Raw genomic sequence first — 15,705 nt, 5'->3', positions numbered from 1 at the left:
TTAAATTGAGAATTGTTGTTTAATTGCTCAGTTGTGTCCGACTCTTTTGTGACCCCATAGATTGTAGCCCCTCAGACTCCTGTCCATGGGATTCTCCAGGCAAGAATACTGAAGTGGGTTGCCATTTCCTTCTCCAAAATTGAGAATAATACAATCTAAATTATAAGGAGGTTTGAAGATTACTAATGACAGTATTTAAAAACTACCTAGAATATTGTCAGATACTTAGTAGATTCTCAATAAAGACTAGATCTGCTTTTCTCTGTGGGCTGCCAAGATAAACTGGCAGTGGCGGGTTGAAGCAAATAGAGTTGTCAGTGTTTTTGTTTTGTTTGAGCTTTTATTGGAAATCAGGACATTCCCCCTTTAACAAATTGTTTTTTTTACTTTTTTGATAAAGCTTGTTATTTTGCATTATGTATAGCATAATGAAAACATAGTGACTGTCCTTTTAAGACTTACAAGAGTTCATTTTCTTGTTAATAAGATTAATTAACTCCCACCTTTTTGTGGGCAAGAAGTTATAAACTTTCATCAGTCATCCTCGTTCACATCTTAGATTCCTGCCAAACTCATTATAATTTAAACTGCAAATCTTGAAAGAGCACAGACTGTTTTAGGATATGGGAAAGCTAAAATACAGATGTATTTTGTTGCTGGGAAAGGAACCTTAGAGGTTTAATTAGACTCTTTCCTATTTCAGATCAGGAATGAGGTCTAGAGGATGAAAGTGCTCAAGCTCACATGACATGTCACACTTCCTAATGTCTAATGCTCCGCGGATTTAGGCTGATGTTCATATTTTGGTCACCATCTCAAGTTAAATTAAGAAGAGCTATTACTTAACAGAATTTCTATTTTATAGTTAGTTTACTTTCTGGGAAATGAATTCTAGAAAATAAATAAATGATTATGATGTTTGGGTTAATTAGTAAGCCAAAAAGGCAAAATCAAAGGATGAAACGTAGAAATCAGAACACTCTTGATTTGACACCCTGGTTTTTGGGCAGAAAAACCAGCATTGTTTGTCTGCTCTTATTTCTTGGGTTTATTGGTGTCTGTTCCCCTCCATCTACTTCTTAATGGCACAGATGTTTACACTTTAGTCCTTTTGGTAAAATTGGGTATTTAAAATAGAAAAAAATCAGTGAGAGAGTAATCAAAAATGATAAACTTTGGACCCTGCCTGAGAACAGAACATTTGCTTGGCAAAATATGTGGCTTGAATTACTATAGCATCATAAGAAACAAAGTGTTATATAAATGTAAAGTAGTTGTAATAATTATAATTTCAAATAAGATTGAATTGTGGGGAGAAGTACGTGTTAGACATATTAGGCAAGAATACTGGAATGGGTTGCCATTTTCTTCTCCAGGGGATCTTTACCACCCAGGGAATCGAACCCAGGCCTCCTGCATTGCAGGCGGATTGTTTACCCACTGACCTACAAAGAGAGCGAACATATTAGACCAGGGTTGGCAAAAATGTGGTACTTGTGCCAGTGGGACTTGTATCTTGCATTTACACATACGTGTCTTTTGAGACATTGTTTTCTTCTAAATCCATTCAGAGCCTGAAAATTCTTCTTAACACATTGCATCTGAGAGTCAGAGTTTGTATATTGGTGTTTATTTATCAGATTTATATTGTGACAAATGAAAACTAGTAAAAGTATAAAAAGGATAGAGAGTTTTTTGTTTTTTAATTCCACCAAGCACTACTGAAAATTTAGATATTCATTTAGGGTTTTAGTTTTAATGTACTCTACCAATCATAAGTCAGTGGTGGTTAGTTTAGCAAAAACCTTTATGTTTTAGACAATAGTCTGGAGAGTCCTGGGGCAAGGCGGTATGAAGTGGCTTTGCTGAATTCCACTACATTTGGAAACCTCTAGGTGAAAAGGATGCTTCTTTACTTACCAGAAGCAGCTGTCATAAAACAAACCAAACAAAAACACTGATTTTTTTTTTTACCAACTCATTCTCTTGGGTGCTTTTGTCATTCCGTGATTGGCAAAACGCAAGTCCTGAAGGTTCACAGGCTGCTCACTACTGTAGTTGCATTAAAAAAACAGGCTGAGGTCTCCTGTTACATCTCCCCCGTAGCCATCACAGTTTCATTTTGCTTACCTACCCCCCACCCCGCCCAGCTCTGAAAGGGGATTTAAAAAACAAACCTCAAGATAAGGAAATAGGAGAGAAAAAATGCTTTCAACACTTAATAAAAATTACTCAAAGAAACGCCTTCATTCATCAATTGAGGAAACGTGTGTGCTTTCTAAGCTGCCAGACCCTGTGTGAGGTACAGTGATACAGATACGTGGAACAAGGCTTTTCAGCCTGTTTCACATCATGGCATACATAGAAAATGAAAATACAGAAGCAGAAATCATCTGCCAGGGAGTTCCTGCCACACCAGGCCCTATGGACAGTCCTGTGTGTTGAGGAGATGAACATCTCAACATACCATCACCCTTTGGGAATTGTACACATGGGGAACATTTGATGTAAGACATACTTTCTACCCTTGGGAAACCCACAGTCAGAGGACATAGGCAAGTGAAGACTCTGAGCATTAGTGTCTCCAAGACTGGCTTTGTTGTGGAAATAGAGATAGTGGCTGGCCTGATTTTGAGTGTGGATTTTAGATTGTTGAAGGGAGGACAGATCCAGTGACTGCAGAATGAGATAGTGGAATTTGTTCTTAACTTCTTTCTCCAGTTATGCCTCAAATCCACTTGACTTCCAAAAGAATACGCATTAAAGTTTTGATTTAATTCAGTGCTTGAGATGAGGAAGGATAAAAACAGAAGAGTTTCTCCTTTTTGTGAACATTTACTCTTAGAAATTCTCATTCTGGCCACCTGTCCTCTTGCCTCTTTCTATTGACCATATTGAGAAGATGAGGACAATGAGGAAAGAATCAGGAGGAAAAGTGGGAAAGATATTCTGGAGGAGCCATACTAGTTTAGAGCAGAAGAGCATGTTAAGACATCTACTCCCCTTCCCATTTTTATCCCATGCCGTCCTAGGGGAAAAAACCTGTAACATTCTCTACTTTAAATATAGATGATATCCCAATATAACTACCCTTGGACCCTTCAGGTTGTGGAACTTAAAAAAAAAAGTTTGTGTTCCACCCATAAGAGTGAACATTTTTGGATATCTGTTTGGTGGGTGGGGTCAGAAGGAGTGGTCCCTGTTTCAGGGAAGAAGAGTAAGAGTGCAGCTGCCGTCTGTGGGGTCGCACAGGGTCAGACATGACTGAAGCGACTTAGCAGCAGGGTGAGTAGTCTTAGGGAAGGACAGAGGAGAAATGTCAGAATGATCGAAAGATGGGGGACATACTCTATCAAACATAAAGTTCTAAGTTAGCTGAAATGTGGAAAATGAGAGCCCAGCAAGTCTGAAAGAAAAGGGGCGGGGGTGGATAAAATTAGGCAAATTCTTTTAAAAAGCCAAAGCTTTGAATTAAAAAGTAATGAGAGAAAAATATCATTGAAGAGAGAGTTCTGAAATCACGCTTCTGAAATTCCTTTGGAAGCCCCCCTTTCTTTCTTTCTTTATTTTTTTTTGGTTTCTTCACTTTTATTTAGGTAACGTAATTTAATGCATACATTAAACTGTTAAAAAAAAAATCAGTAAATGGAATCACACCAAGGAAAATCTGCATACTATTTCCACTAGAAAAATTTTATCTATATAAAATTTGGTTCCGTTTCTTCTCCTTTATCTCTGCCATTCAAATTTAAATGCTTTAATTTTATTCAAGCAAAAATCACATATCTGACATAATAAAATACTTCACGTCATTAAATTAATAGGGTTTAGTTGAATTAGGTGTGCTCATTTTTCCTATGTTATTTCTCTACTTTTATTCTTCTGAGTTAACTCAGTAAGGCATGTCTGTTTTCCCACATCCAGCAATACAAGTGTTATAGAAGTATAATTTGTAACATTAGTAACTAGATTCATCATTAATCTTCATGTTGTTTCCCTTATTATATGGTATTTCCATATTTCTAGATATTTCAGTCTTACACTTTCCAACAAGGATTAAGCCATTAGTTTAAAAATACTATTAAATTTCCAGACTAAATAACACTTGGCCCACTTAGAGCGATGCTGTCGTGAGAGGTCCTTGCACAGCTATTGCTTCGGTCTCAACACAGCCTCCTTTGGGCAAAGCAGCAACCTGGTAAGCAGCTCTTGCAGGAAAACTACTCTGAAAATATTGTTTGTAGACATCATTGACAGTACTGAAGTCATTTATGTCAGCCAGCAAAACAGTTGCTTTTACCACATTCGTGAAGTCATAGCCTGCTGCTTTCAGAATTTCACCTATGTTTGTAAGAGCCTGTTTAGCCTCTTCTGCCACCCCTCCTGGCACAAGCTGTCCACTTGCAGGGTCCATGCCTAGCTGTGCTGAAATGTAAATGGTCCTGTCGACTAACACAGCCTGACTGTAGGGACCAGTGGCCGCGGGGGCTTTCGTGGTGCTGATTATCTTTCTGACCAAAGACAACATGGTTAACCCTTCCCCCTTGCTGCCCCTCGGAAACAACTACACAGAACTCGGTTCTCGCTCGCTCTTCACCTCCCCCTTTTCTTTAATAACCTTGCTGTGGTCTTTGTAAGTATATATTTATTCTCAAGATGGGTCAGAAACAGGTATTACACTGCTTTCCCTTTAGTATTTAATTTGAAAATGTTTTCATTTCCTTTTCACTGTCGAGCTAAACTTTGGTTTTAATGATGTCTAATACCCTGAAGAATGCCGCAGCATCAGCATGGTTGTGTATTTTCAGATTCCTCACCCATTCATGAAGTCCATTTTGTTAAGCCAGGGTTGAGACCAGCAGTGTTCTCCATATCCTGTCTTCCTTTTATTCTAATGGCAGAAAAATCAAGACTACTTTGCTACTTAGTGGTCTTGTAGACATTTGATGACTATTTTCAGATCTTGGCTTATAAGTAAATATAGCTATTCTGAATAGAACATGTAGATGTCACCTTAACAGAATACTGCTGAAACAAGTTTGGGAAGCTTTGCCACATTACTGAAATCTTAAGTGACAGAAAAAGATTATGAATTCTGTTTTTATATATGTTTAATATTCTTAACCATATGGAAATTAGTTTTTGCTTTGTTTTTGAAAGTAATGCTTTTATTGAAAATTATTATTGGAAATCAAGTCAGTCTTTGCTGAGCCCTGGGTACTTGTGATTTTGATATTTTGCAAGTGTTAAAAATAAAATGTAGTAATAATGTGCCTTACATGGAGAGGGAAGAAAATTCCTGCTTTTTGATCTGTGTCTCATCAGATGCAGCTTATTATTTTCTTTTATAATTATATGCTATTTTAAAAGTGGTTTGTGGCTGTTTGTGTTTACAGGATCGCCCCAGGACTTTTGACATGCACTCATTGGAGAGTTCACTCATTGACATAATGAGAGCTGAAAATGATTCAATTAAAGGTAATTTTCCAAATATAACTGTTTGATTTTAGTAAATAGTGTAAAATGTGTATTATTATCTGAGTAACTTGATGAGCAATATGGCGAATATTATAGGTTCACATTTTGTATCCAGTTCCATCTATTTTATACATGTATCTCATTTTGTTCAAAAATCAAACTTACTTGATAGACATCCACTGTAAGCCCTTTACAGTACCAATTAAGGGAACTACAAGAGTACTGATTGCTAAGGGAGGGCAGTTAACTGGAAAGATGGGAACCATACTTCTCATTTTTTTTTAATCTTTCAGGCAAAACCTGCTTAGTATTGCTCACCTGTATGTCTGCTCACCAATGACAATAACCATACACTAGGAAGAGTTCAAATGTTGATAGAGCTTTCAGCCTAGTTTCACATTTTTTTTTTTAATTGCTAACAGTTTCAAAGTTAAAATGAAGCTTTGTAGTTCTTGAAATCCTTTTTATATATTATGTTAAAAAAGTCATGCTATTCCCACTTGGATTCTGGTATAAATTCTTGTACTGAATAAGATATTGCAGTTTGACTAGGCCTCAATTTCTTCATTTTTAATAAAGTACTTAGAACCACTCTTATAATAAGGGACTTAATAATGGGGAACTTGAAAAACACAGATGCCTGGGCCCCATTCCAGGTGTGGGGTGAAGCTTATGATTTTTTTTAATATCTCAGGTGATGTTCATGTGTAGCCAGAGATGAGAATGACCAGATTAGGTGTTCTTTAAGGGCCATTCTATCTCTGATGTTATGAAAACTACCCCACAAAATAAATATTTTTCTGCAAAAAATCTCATTTTACTATACTGCAGAGTTTTCCTGTTTGTTTTTAAAAACATTTGGGTTGTTTGGTATATTTGGTCCTGTCACTTAAGTTGTTCATTCATTCACTGTTTATGAGCCTGCTTTTTGCCAAGACAGCTTTGTACTGGGATCAAAGGTGGCAAGGAGCCTATATGACTTTAAGTGGTAACTATCTTGGCCTAGTTTTCTTTGTGTTTGGTTTACCATATTACTGATGCAGTAAAACTGTTTTTCAGCAGACCTATAACAGAAAATTTTTTAATGAGGATTTTTTTTAAGTCTGGAAAGATGAAAACTAATATGTGAAAAAATATGTATCTCTCTGATGAACAAAGTTTGAAATAGGATTATTTTGAATGTCTTTACTGAATTCCTCATGGACTTCTGATGGCTTCTAATGGGGTCGTATACTTTGTTTCTGAGGAAAGATGGTCTTTCAGAATTGGCTTTTTATTTTGTCACTTCTTAGCGCTCTGACTTTGGCTAGTCTTTCAGCCTCTTTGACCCTTTGTTTTCCCAACAGAAAAATGAAGCACCAGAAAAACTGCACACTTTGAAGTAGCTAAAGGAGAAATAGGAATATAGTTTGTGGATTGTACAGTCTCACTTTCCTGGTTTTGTAGTATAGTTACATAAGACGTTCCCAATTGGGGACACTGAATAAAGGGTACACAGAATCTCTCTGTACTACTGTTTGTAACTTGCTGTGAATCTGTGGTTGTTTCCTTAATTGATTTATATTGATTTAATCAGCAACTTCTTTTAAGAGCCTCTTCTCTTATGTAGTAGATACTAGGGATAATAATTAGAACTCATTTTCATGATAAGTGCCTGTGTCTTTTATCAGAGAAAACCGTTTACAAATGGCAGCAGTCATAAACCCTTTATTATGTCATGCTTCTAAGAAGTAGGGCTTCCCTTGTGGCTCACCTGGTAAAGAATACACCTGTAATGTGGGAGACCTGAGTTTCATCCCTGGGCTGGGAAGATCCCCTAGAGAAGAGAAAGGCTCCAGTATTCCTTTCAGAATACCCACTCCGGTGTTCTGGCCTGGAAAATTCCATGGACTGTATAGTCCATGGGGTCGCAAAGAGTCAGACACGACAGAGTGACCGTCACTTCACTTCTAAGAAGTAAGCCTCTAGTATTTTTATAAGAGTTTGTACACATTTTTCCAATAGGATTAACAACATTTGCTTGGTTTATCAGATATAGTCAGGACAACTCAGATTTATTTTTTCTTTTCTAGTTCACTAAGTGGCTTATTGTATAAACTTCTGCCTTTATTGTATGAAAAGAAAGTGTTAGTCGCTCAGTCATGTCTGACTCTCTGCCACCTACCTCATGGACTGCAGCCCATCAGGCTTCTCTGTCCATGTGATTCTCCAGGCAAGAATACTGGAGTGGTTAGCCATTCCCTTCTGAGGAGATCTTCCTGATCCAGGGATTGAACATGGGTCTTCTCCACTGCAGGCAGGTAATCTTTACTATCTGAGTCACCATATTCCCTTTTTAATTTCTTCTTACCAATATTTACGTAAATAATTACCTAGACTAATTTTCTAGAGATAATTAAAAGATAAGTCTGGTGACAGAATTAAACCTGATTGACCTAATACGGGAACACAAAGATTTTGTAAAATTGTGATTTATAAGAGGAAATATGCCAGAATGAAAGACCATGGGTTTTCAAGTCAGATGGACTGGGATTTAAATTGCCATTCTGCCACTAATTTGTGGTATGATATGATGTGTCTATAAAATCCAGCATACTGCCCAGTTCATTGAGAAAACACTCAATACATGGTATCGATTTTTATTGCTAAACATCTATTTGTTTTCATGCTTATCAAATGAGAAAACCAGTTTCAATATAAGGTGCCAAGGTGACTTAAGCATATTAAATGAATTTGTGTATTTTTTCCTTTTAAGAGCAGTAAGTACTTCATAGATGAGTTCATGGTCCTAAAATGTCAGACAGTAGTTATGCTTTTTTTTTTTTTAAAACCAAGATGATGAACTTTGTACCATTGTAGTCCATTGTAATGCAGTTTTGCTCATGGGAATACTTTATTTCTTGTCAGACTCTCCTCTCTCCTTTTAAAGTAATAATGCCTATCCATTTTGAATAAGTGGCCTCTTCATGGGCTCTGCTTCCTTAGAAATAGAGTAAACAGAAAATAGGCATTATTTCTGTGAGATTAGTATAGAACAATATGGCTTTCAGAAAAGTGGTATAAAGATGCAATTAAAAGAATTAATTTGAAAATTATTTTTAAAAAACTATCATGTGGAGGCAGATTTTATATTTGGGTTCATTTTATTTTAAAATGATTTTATAAAATGTATGTTGAATGACTTCATTTATTTTTATTTTCATTTGCAATCCCACATAGAAATGTGGTTTGTGTGTATATGTTTAAATAATAGAGCCTAAATTGATACAAGATCTGTCAACTGAATGAATTTGTAAGGCTGTATTATTTATTTACATAAAAATTAAATTTGCTTATTTTTTTGGGGGAAAAAGAAACTCCCTTAATAAAGTGGGTCCAAAATTTTATTTTTGCCATCAACAGACAAGATGTTAATATGTCTATGTCTCAAAACTTTCAACTTTCAAATATAATTTTTCAGTTTTTTATGAATATGCTGTTGATTCCAGTTGGCTTGTTTAGCAGCCTTTAAAAAGATAAAAGAAATGTGCAAATGGAATAGCTAGCTTTCATTTCATAATTTACATTGTTTTTTTTTAATTTTATGGTTTATTTAAAAATAGTTTTTCTAAGAATTTTAAGGCTTCTTATCATCTTCTCCATGTACAGAGGTTTACCTCTTTGAGAGGAAAAGGTCCTCCCTCTGCCTTATCTCTAGGTCCTTTCACTGATCAGCTGGCATGTCTGTATGTTATTTTTACCCATGAAATTATGTATTGCCTTCTCCATAACTAACACCAGTGACAATCTGTAACAGTTCTTCCCTGGAGACCGATTTCATTTTCCTCGTTGTACACCCAGTCTCATAAGCTAAGAGCCTGTGCTGTACACCAATTCTTGAGTTATCTCCGAGATGGCAGCTTGTGCATTGCTACAATAATTATTAGGCTTATCAAGTAATTCCTTCACCTGGACAGGAAAATCTTTTACCATTGTAGATGCTGAGATGTTTCCTTGGGAAATATTGTATCTTAGTGCTATTTGTGTTTTCTCTTGCCTGTGAAATTGGTACTTACTGTTTAGAAATGGAGCAGCATGAAATAGATTAAAATCACGTGCCAGTGCATCTGCTTTCAGTCTCTCAAGCATAGCTTGAAATAAAGATTCATGAAGTGGTATTATTTTCAGTATACGTAGAAGAGTCCTCTAAAAATTAAGGGGCCTTTTTTTTTTTCTTTTCTGTATATGAATGGAATAAAGGAATATATGCATAAACCAGTTTATGGAATGGAATCAGAGGGAGACAGCACTGGAATAAAGAGACAAATTATCAGAAATAAAATTACCAGATATCACACAGTTGAACAATCCATAGTTTCATATTAGTGGTTGAGTGTTTTAAATCCTATATATTAAAACAACTTAATATCCAATTTGCTTCATTTCATTGGAAAGCCTAATGAAACAGCAAAATTATTGAGTGAACAAAGGCAATCTGTAAATTGTCAAAACATTATATAGTTGTTCTTCAGATATTAATTAAGTTATAATCAGAATACTGTTTTAATTTTCCTCAATATATTATGAAATTAGAGTCTTTTACTCTTCATGTTGTTACAGAATGCATCTTGCTTCCAGGTTTTGGAAGGGGGAGCTCAGTGTTATCTAAACCAGTCTCTCTGAGTTTCAGGCATTTTAAAATACTTAATTTGCATGTGGGCAATGATGATCGAATTCAGAAATGCAAGTTGTTTAAAGTGCCAGTCTTTTACATATTCCCATGGTGCCCAAGAAACCTATTGCATATGTTGAGTAAGTGTGGGAGTGTGTTGTACAGTTAAACCTTCGTGCCTTACGTGCTTCATGTTTTCATTTAATAAGAACTTATTTGAAGAGCTGGACCTATCCCCCAAATGCTATGTATTTAATTCCTGACTGCTTAAGGTATTGTGACCTTACATTTTAAAATAACTTTTGGGAATTGTTTTCTTTATCTGCACATTAAATTAGAGGGCTCTTCCCCAACTATTTTTCATATGTGTGAACTTGTTTGAAACAAATGCTTAAACGAGTGCGCAAGTGATGATTCCATCTGTGCCTCTTTTCTTTGTTGCTAAGAAAAGCCATTTATAATAATCTCTCTAGGAGAAAATCATGAAAATCAGTTGAAAGTTTAGTATACAAAGCCAGTTTTGCTAATTTTGAGTAAGGTTTTCTGTGTCACTGTGAGAGAGAGAGTGACTGTTGAAATAATTACTTAGATTCTGTATCTCTACAACAGTGGAAGGAGTAACGTTAGTCTACTTTAAAAAGATATCATAAATAATAACCAGAAAACCTTAAATTTTCCTTGGATCAGCAGTTCTTTTCATATTCCTATACGTAAAATTGCAGTCACGTAGTTCTGTATTTTCAAGAACAGGTGTTATATACTGATACAGATGTTTTGAACAGATATTGTATATGACTTTATGTACACTGAGAAAGCTCTAGAACCTTTCATCAGAGTTTCTGAAAATAGGACTAAATTTTATATTCAGTTATAAATGTGAGTTTCAGAGTACATAGTTTTAAATATAAAAGGGACTTTTACAAAGTAATTTCTATTGCTATACTATTAAAATGATTTATTTGAAATAGTGGTGTAGGGATATAATTTCTTATAGTATTTCATCTTTTTCTGTTTAAATCAGTGGCAATTTGTGGAAAGACAGCTATGTACTACTATGCAACCCAATCCCCAGTCACATTTTTAAAGGATTAGGTGGACATTTTTCTTCAAGGGATATTTAATGGTCCTTGATACAAAGTACCATAGAGAAGACACGGATAATGCAAAGCAACTAAATTATGTTTGGATTCATAGTCAAATTTCTCTTTCCTAGCAAATTACCACTGTGTGGTATCAAATGTCTTCTGGTGAATTGGAGCATCTTTAAATACTACAAGCCTTGAAGACTCAAGAGTCTTCCAGGCAGCTGCCCTGCAAACCTGGCTGGTTCTTTCTTGCTCTGTTTGGATGATACCAAATGATTCAAAGCAGCGTAGCAGGGGAGTGAGTAGTGGAGGGCCCTAGGGAGGAGAAAATTCCTTACTCTTAGAAGCCTCATGAGTAATGGAGTAAGGCACACAGCAGAGAGTGCAGTTTATAAACTTGGTTATAATGAACTTTGCGTGTGGCTGTTGAGAAGCGAAGTGATTTCCTTTCCTTCCACACCCTCCCGTTCCTGACTGCTGAAATGGAACATCCTAAACAGTCTTTTTCTTTTGCTTAGTTGTGCTGAAGGATGGGACCTGGGCTTCTGCGTTGAGGTAACTTCCTTTGTGAGGAAGGAGGGGACTAGAGTGGTGGACCATGATTGTCTGTCGCTGGTGCAGGCTGAGTTCTGACTTCAGACCCACTCCTTTCTGGTTCACTGTTGCTCAGGATTCTTTTGATTCCTCATAGCACTGTGTAGGCAGAGTTTACAAAGGTGTGGGTTTCAAACTGTGTGACCGTACTTTTCCAGGTTGGAGGATTGCTGTTGTTTCAGGTTTGTTTTGTTTTAAAATTTTCAAGGGAAGGAGGGGAAAGGGAAATGCCTGGGAGAACAGAATGGGATGTCTGTGAACACTGATGTGATGGTAGCCTGAGACTGAAGTCTTCCTTATTCTAAGCTCTGAACTGAAACCAACCTGGTTCATACTAAATGCCCCTTGTTCCTTGGCCAGATTCTCATCTGCCGGACTTTTTATATAACATGTGCTGGTAAATACAAAGTAGTGATCCTTTGCCCTACACGTGTTGGTGATGAAATATTGACCCTTGTTCTTATTTGTTCTGAAAATCATATAAGTAGTTGTCACAAAAGGGGAATTTGTCTTATGTCATCCATGATCGGTCCATAATTACTCAAGCAATCTCCATATCTTAATCCTGAATACTGAATACAAAGAATCTTATTTGAGTCCAGGAAAATTGAGTAGGCATCTTAAAACATTATTGTAACTCTGTTTTTACCTGGATGAGAAGTGAGGGTAAAGGGGGCCAGAGGGGAAAGTGACAGTAAACTTTTTATGTTATTTAAAAGGTTAAAAAGCCTAACTGTTTCTAAAGATGCTTTTAACTCATACAGCTTTTTCTTTTCTTTGCAGCTGTATTAAAGCTCACATATTTTATGACTGTTGTGATTTACTTTTGTTAGACTCACATTCAGGGCAGGGATTGGTAAAGAAATAAACATCGGTAGTATTTATTGGTAAAGAAATTGGTAAATTTCTTGATAAATTGGTAATATTTATTGGTAAAGAAATAAATATATGTGACAATTTACAGTTAGAAATACCATATCAAAACCCAAGCAGCAATCAGGTAGCAAATTTATGAGTGCTTTTCTAAAATCTTGTACATTTTCACATTAAGTATTTTGTAAGTAAGTGCTCAGTCATGTCTGACTCTTTGCGACCCCATGGACTGTAGCCTACCAGGCTCCTCCGTCTATGTACAACGTAATAAATATAGATATTACAATATGGACAGATAATAATATTATTTTCCATTCAGAAGTGAAATCTGAATAGCATTTAAGTAGTAAGGTTTTCAGACTTTGTCAGCAGGTTGTCATTGTCAAAATATTAGGGATCTCCCTACAGTATAAAAAGTAGAAGGAGGTCCAGAACATTTATAGAGATCCATTTTGTTCATGCACCATGTCTAAATTAACAATAGTATATTGTACCTTTTGATAGTATCACTTACTATTTTTCTATTTTTTCCTTCTATATGGTAAAATTCTATAGAGAGGTGACTTGCTATTTCATTTCCTGATAGCTACTAGAACAGCCCTATGTGCTATAAATCTGCATAATGAAAGCCCTTTTGATTATGGAGTAATACAATGGTGAGTTGTCTGTGAAGGTTTAAGACTTTCCTTAATCCTGTTATATAATCCTAGAATATGTTATTTGCTGACATTGAGGGAGGGGAGGCCATGCCACTTGATTCATAGCTCTCATAAGAATATCCAAGATTCTCTTTGCATTCAATTTAACAACAGGAAGCAGAACAGTTGCACAACTGTGCCACGTTGGAATTTCTTCCTGACACGTATGGAATCTCAACCTAAATATTGTAGGCAGTTGATTCATTTATCAGTTGTGTATACCTGATTTGTGAATTTCTTTATTTGCTGATCCTTATTGTTTCCCCTCATGTTGCCACTCTCCTCACTACCAAATTTAAAAGAAAGAAAAGAGAAAAGCGTTGATGAACTTGTTGCTGTTCTGCAGTAAAAATTTGCAAAAGGAGTAACTTTAAACTAGTTTTAAACTAGTTCAGTTACGTTCAGTCGCTCAGTAGTGACCGGCTCTGCAACCCCATGGACTGCAGCACGCCAGGCCTCCCTGTCCATCACTGATTCCCGGAGTTTATTCAAACTCATGTCCATTGAGTCGGTGATGCCATCCCACCATCTCATCCTCTGTTGTCCCCTGCTCCTCCTGCTTTCAACCTTTCCCAGCTTCAGGATCTTTTCAAATGAGTCAGTTCTTCACATCAGGTGGCCAAAATATTGGAGTTTCAGCTTCAGCATCTGTCCTTCCAATGAATATTCAGGACTGATCTCCTTTAGGATGGACTGGTTGGATCTCCTTGCAGTCCAAGTGACTCTCAAGAGTCTTCTCCAACACCACAGTTCAAAAGCATCAATTCTTTGGTGCTCAGCTTTCTTTATGGTCCAACTCTCACATTCATACATGACTATTGGAAAAACCATAGCCTTGAGACAGACCTTTGTTGGCAAAGTAATGTCTCTGTTTTCTAATATGCTGTCTAGGTTGGTCATAGCTTTTCTTCCAAGGAGCAAGCATCTTTTAATTTCATGGCCTCAGTCACCATCTGCAGTGATTTTGGAGCCACACAAAATAGTCTGTCACTGTTTCCACTGTTTCCCCATCTATTTGCCATGAAGTGATGAGACCAGATGCCATGATCTTAGTTTTCTGAATGTTGAGTTTTAAGCCAGCTTTTTCACTCTCCTCTTTCACTTTCCTCTTTCACTTTTAAACTAGTTACTACTTTTCAAGTCAGGTATGGAGATGGCCTGGCTGCCTCTGGGCTTCATTATTTTGTCTGATTTGTCTGACAGACTTAGTCTGAGCTCAGTCCCACATCAGTGCACTCCGTTCTAAAAGCAGGGCTCTTTTTCATTCTGCTTATTACCTGGTAACCATTAAATTAAGAACATTAGTGAAACTCTGAACAGAAAGTAGTTCCATAATCTCTTTGGTATCCGGTTGAGCTGATGCCAGTTGCTGTACTTTGGGAAAGAGAAGGAGGAATCAACCAATTAGAGGAACCTTTTTTAATTCTTGAGAACCAGCACTGAAGTGCAGATCTTCTGAAGAGCAGCCATGATTAATTACTCTTAATTTGTATAAAGAATCTAAAAAAAAGTCTTAACTTCTACTGGCTATAATATGCCAAATAATAAATGTCTGTCATGGTTAATTAAATGGAGATACTTAAATTGGCCACTTGATGTCTTTATTGTAAAAGATCAGAAGTTGTTAGCTTATAATAGACTTTCCCAAAGTGTAAGAAATAAAGAGAAGCATTGAGGAGTGTATTAAGACCTGGTTTTGCCATTAGCAGTTACATGGCTTAAGTTGGTCACTTCTCTCTAGATCTTGCTGTCTTCATTTAAAAGAGGAAGTGCAGGGATTGAACTTAGTAAACTTTAAGTTACTATCAGCAATTCCACACAGTCTCTGGCATGGTATTCCTAAATGTCAAGGTTGAAGGTTTAATGACTGAAAGTAGCATATGGGTTTCATGTGAGCATTTAATATTGAGTAGCTTGTAAGAAGGCAATGGCACCCCACTCCAGTACTCTTGCCTGGAAAATCCCATGGGCAGAGGAGCCTGGTAGGCTGCCGTCCATGGGGTCGCTAAGAGTCGGACACGACTGAGCGACTTCACTTTCACTTTTCACTTTCATGCATTGGAGAAGGAAATGGTAACCCACTCCAGTGTTCTTGCCTGGAGAATCCCAGGGACGGGGGAGCCTTGTGGGCTCCCGTCTGTGGGGTTGCACAGAGTCGGACACGCAGCAGCAGCAGCAGCAGCAGCAGCAGCTTGTAAGAAAGGATATAACCAGAAATCAGTCAGATCTGCTCAGTTGAGTCGAGGCTTTGTTTCTAGAGTGCATTTTTTCTTTTTGAGATAGGCCTAAAAATGCTATGTCTCGGAAGCAATTGTTTAAACTTGGC

At 36.8% G+C, this 15,705-nt stretch overlaps 1 protein-coding gene and 1 pseudogene across 4 annotated transcripts in view; one reads left to right on the top strand and one right to left on the bottom strand.

Annotated features, from left to right (window-relative positions):
• The window catches only part of CPEB4 (cytoplasmic polyadenylation element binding protein 4), a 72,467-nt gene that overhangs the window by 18,037 nt on the left and 38,725 nt on the right, over positions 1-15,705 (top strand). For all 3 annotated transcript variants that reach the window (XM_086362176.1, XM_086362175.1, XM_086362174.1), the window contains exon 2: positions 5,397-5,478. In XM_086362176.1, the coding sequence (XP_086218302.1) occupies positions 5,397-5,478 (82 nt within the window). The remainder of the gene's footprint in view (positions 1-5,396; positions 5,479-15,705) is intronic.
• On the bottom strand, positions 2,939-4,601 carry LOC147350562 (2-iminobutanoate/2-iminopropanoate deaminase pseudogene; annotated as a pseudogene). Its single transcript, XR_015148975.1, has one exon. The product of XR_015148975.1 is annotated as a 2-iminobutanoate/2-iminopropanoate deaminase pseudogene (transcript).

This window comes from Bos grunniens, chromosome 20 (genome assembly GCF_055505025.1).
Source record: "Bos grunniens cultivar Pamir isolate PY7600 chromosome 20, Bosgru_T2T1.0, whole genome shotgun sequence".
Classification (NCBI taxonomy): Eukaryota; Metazoa; Chordata; class Mammalia; order Artiodactyla; family Bovidae; genus Bos; species Bos grunniens.
The sequence above is the reverse complement of the archived record's forward strand: the minus strand, read 5'-3'. Positions and strand labels throughout refer to the sequence as shown.